The sequence below is a fragment of the Bombus bifarius genome, unplaced genomic scaffold (genome assembly GCF_011952205.1).
Source record: "Bombus bifarius isolate JDL3187 unplaced genomic scaffold, Bbif_JDL3187 scf7180000008526, whole genome shotgun sequence".
Taxonomy (NCBI): Eukaryota; Metazoa; Arthropoda; class Insecta; order Hymenoptera; family Apidae; genus Bombus; species Bombus bifarius.
The window spans coordinates 2559-5053 of NW_022884708.1; the positions used below are offsets into that span (position 1 = coordinate 2559).

The window sequence follows — 2495 nt, forward strand, 5'->3', positions numbered from 1 at the left end:
TAGAAAGGGAGAGAAGGAAGAGGAAGAGAAGGAAAGGGTAAAGCATAGACTGCCCAAGAAGTACGACTGGAAATGCAGGGCAGCAAGGAGAGAATGGAGAAAGGGAAGGGCAAAAGGGGGTATAATAACAGGCGTAAACAAAAATCTGAGGGAAATAGAGTATAAGGAAATAGGTGACGACATAGTAGAAAGAGAAATAAGGTACAAGGAGAAGACATATAGAATAGTGGTGGTGTATAACCAGAACAAGAAAAGGACATGGAAAGAAATGGAGGAAAGAGTAGAGGGGAGGGAAGAGGAAGTGACGATCATAGGAGGAGACTGGAATGCAAGAACGGGAGAAGAGGGAGCTGAGGAACGAGGAAAAGAAAAGAGCAGGAGATCAAAAGACAAGACAATAAATACGGAAGGAAGAATGCTGCTAAGGTTGCTGAATGAAAGAGGCTGGACGATAATTAACGGTCGAGACAAAGAAGAAGACGAGTGAACCTATGTGGGGAGAGGGGAAAATTAGTAATAGACTACGTGATTGGCAACCGGGAAGCGACAGAGGAAATAACAGACATGAAGGTAGGAAAAAGAGTAGAGTCCGTTGCCGTTGGAAACAGAAATAGAGGGACCAGAGTTACAAAGAGATGAGGAAAGAAAAGAGGAAGAGAAGGAGAGAAGGGAATGGACAAAAGAAAGTGTGGGAAGATATTTAGAGGAGTGCAAAGACTGGGCAAGCAGGGGAAGAACAGTAGAGGAAATGTGGGCAGAAATTAAGAAGAAGATAAACGAGGCAATACCAAAGAAAAGAGTAAGGATAAGGAAATGGAGCATAGGAGAAAAGATGTGGTACGACAAGGAGTGGAAAGAAAGCAAAAGGGAGATAAGAATGAAAATGACAAAATTTAGAAAAGGAAAATGCAGCAGAGAAGAATTCATAGAGAAGAAGAAGAGATGGAGAGAGAGAAGAGGAGAAGAGATGGAGAAAATCAACAAGATCAAAACAGAGCAAGAAGCATGGAAATACATAAACAAATATAGGAGAAGAAGAGAGGTTGTAGACGAGGAGATAAGGGAAGAGGAGTGGAAAAATCATTGTATGGAAACGTTAGAGGGGACAGAAAGCAAAGAGGACAGAAGAACAGCAGTGCGGAGAGAGGAGGAGGAATCAAAGGAGGAGAGAGAAGACAACATAGAAAAGGAAGAGGTAATACTCCAAATAAGAAAATTGAAAGAGAAAAAAGCAACGGGAGAAGATGGCTTGGAAAACGAGGTATGGAAGTATGTGCCGAAGGAAGTGGGGGAGGCATTATGGGTGATGTTAGGAAAAATTTGGAATGGAAAGGGGATACCCGAAGACTGGAGAAAAGGCGTGATATGTCCGATTTACAAGAAGGAGGACAAGGGGGCAGTGAAGAGCTACAGAGGTGTCACGCTAATGGACACGGCATATAAGATCTATGCAGGAATTCTAGACGAGCGGCTGAAGGTGGAAATCGAAGACAAGCTGGTAGAGAGGCAATTCGGGTTTAGGAAAGGAAGAGGAGTGATAGACGCAGTGTACGTACTGAACCATATAATAGATAAACAATTGAGCGGGGAAAGAGGCAAGCAATCTGCATGCTTCGTGGATCTAAAGTCAGCGTTCGATAGGGTTGACAGGAAGAAACTGGGAGAGATAATGAGGAGAATGGGGGTGAACGAGAAGTTAACCAGAAGGATAGAGGAGATATAGGAGGAGACAAAGAACGTAGTGAGGATCAGGAACAACAACACAGAAGAGTTTTGGACGGTGAGGGGAGTGAGACAAGGGTGCCCGCTGAGCCCGACATTATTTAACATCTATGTGGCAGGGCTGGAAGAGGAAATGAGGAAAGGGCAAGTAGGAGGCATAGTGGTAGGAGACAGGAAGGTATGGTCATTATCATACGCGGATGACATTGTATTGATAGCGGACAGAGAAGAGGAGTTAAAGGAAATGATGAAGAGATTTAAGACATTCCTAGAGGAAGTGGAACTGGAACTGAGCACAGAAAAGACGAAAGTAATAGTGTTTGAAAAGAGAAGGAACAAGAGGAGGTAAAGGAAATGGAAATGGGGGGGAAACAAGAACTAGAAGAAGTGGATGAAATTAGGTATTTAGGGTACATACTGCAAAAAAACGGGAGCGACGAGAAGCATATTCAAGACAGAAAACGGAGGGCAGCAATTGCGATGAAGAAGACATGGAGCGTAGGAGAAAGGATATTTAAAAGGGACTACAAGAGAAGAATGAGGATGTTTGGAACACCGGTAGAGAGTGTAGCGCTGTATGGAGCGAAGGTGTGGGGATGGAACATAGAAGAGAGACTGGACAGGGTAAAAAGGAGATACGCGAGATGGTCGCTAGGCTTAGACACAACAACGCCAAACTATATCCTGAGAGAGGAGTGCAAGATAGAGGAAATTAGAGAAAAGGCATTGAAAAGAGCAGTAAGGTATGAGGAGAAAGCCTTGGAATCGAAGCA

At 43.7% G+C, this 2495-nt stretch overlaps 1 protein-coding gene across 1 annotated transcript; it reads left to right on the forward strand.

Annotated features, from left to right (window-relative positions):
- The first annotated feature begins 268 nt into the window (after window positions 1–268).
- LOC117213214 (golgin subfamily A member 6-like protein 1) lies at window positions 269–2071 on the forward strand. Its single transcript, XM_033458578.1, has 4 exons — window positions 269–443; window positions 609–1552; window positions 1651–1780; window positions 1842–2071. The coding sequence occupies exons 1-4, from the start codon at window positions 269–271 to the stop codon at window positions 2069–2071; spliced, it is 1479 nt and encodes a 492-aa protein (XP_033314469.1).
- The last annotated feature ends 424 nt before the right edge of the window (window positions 2072–2495 follow it).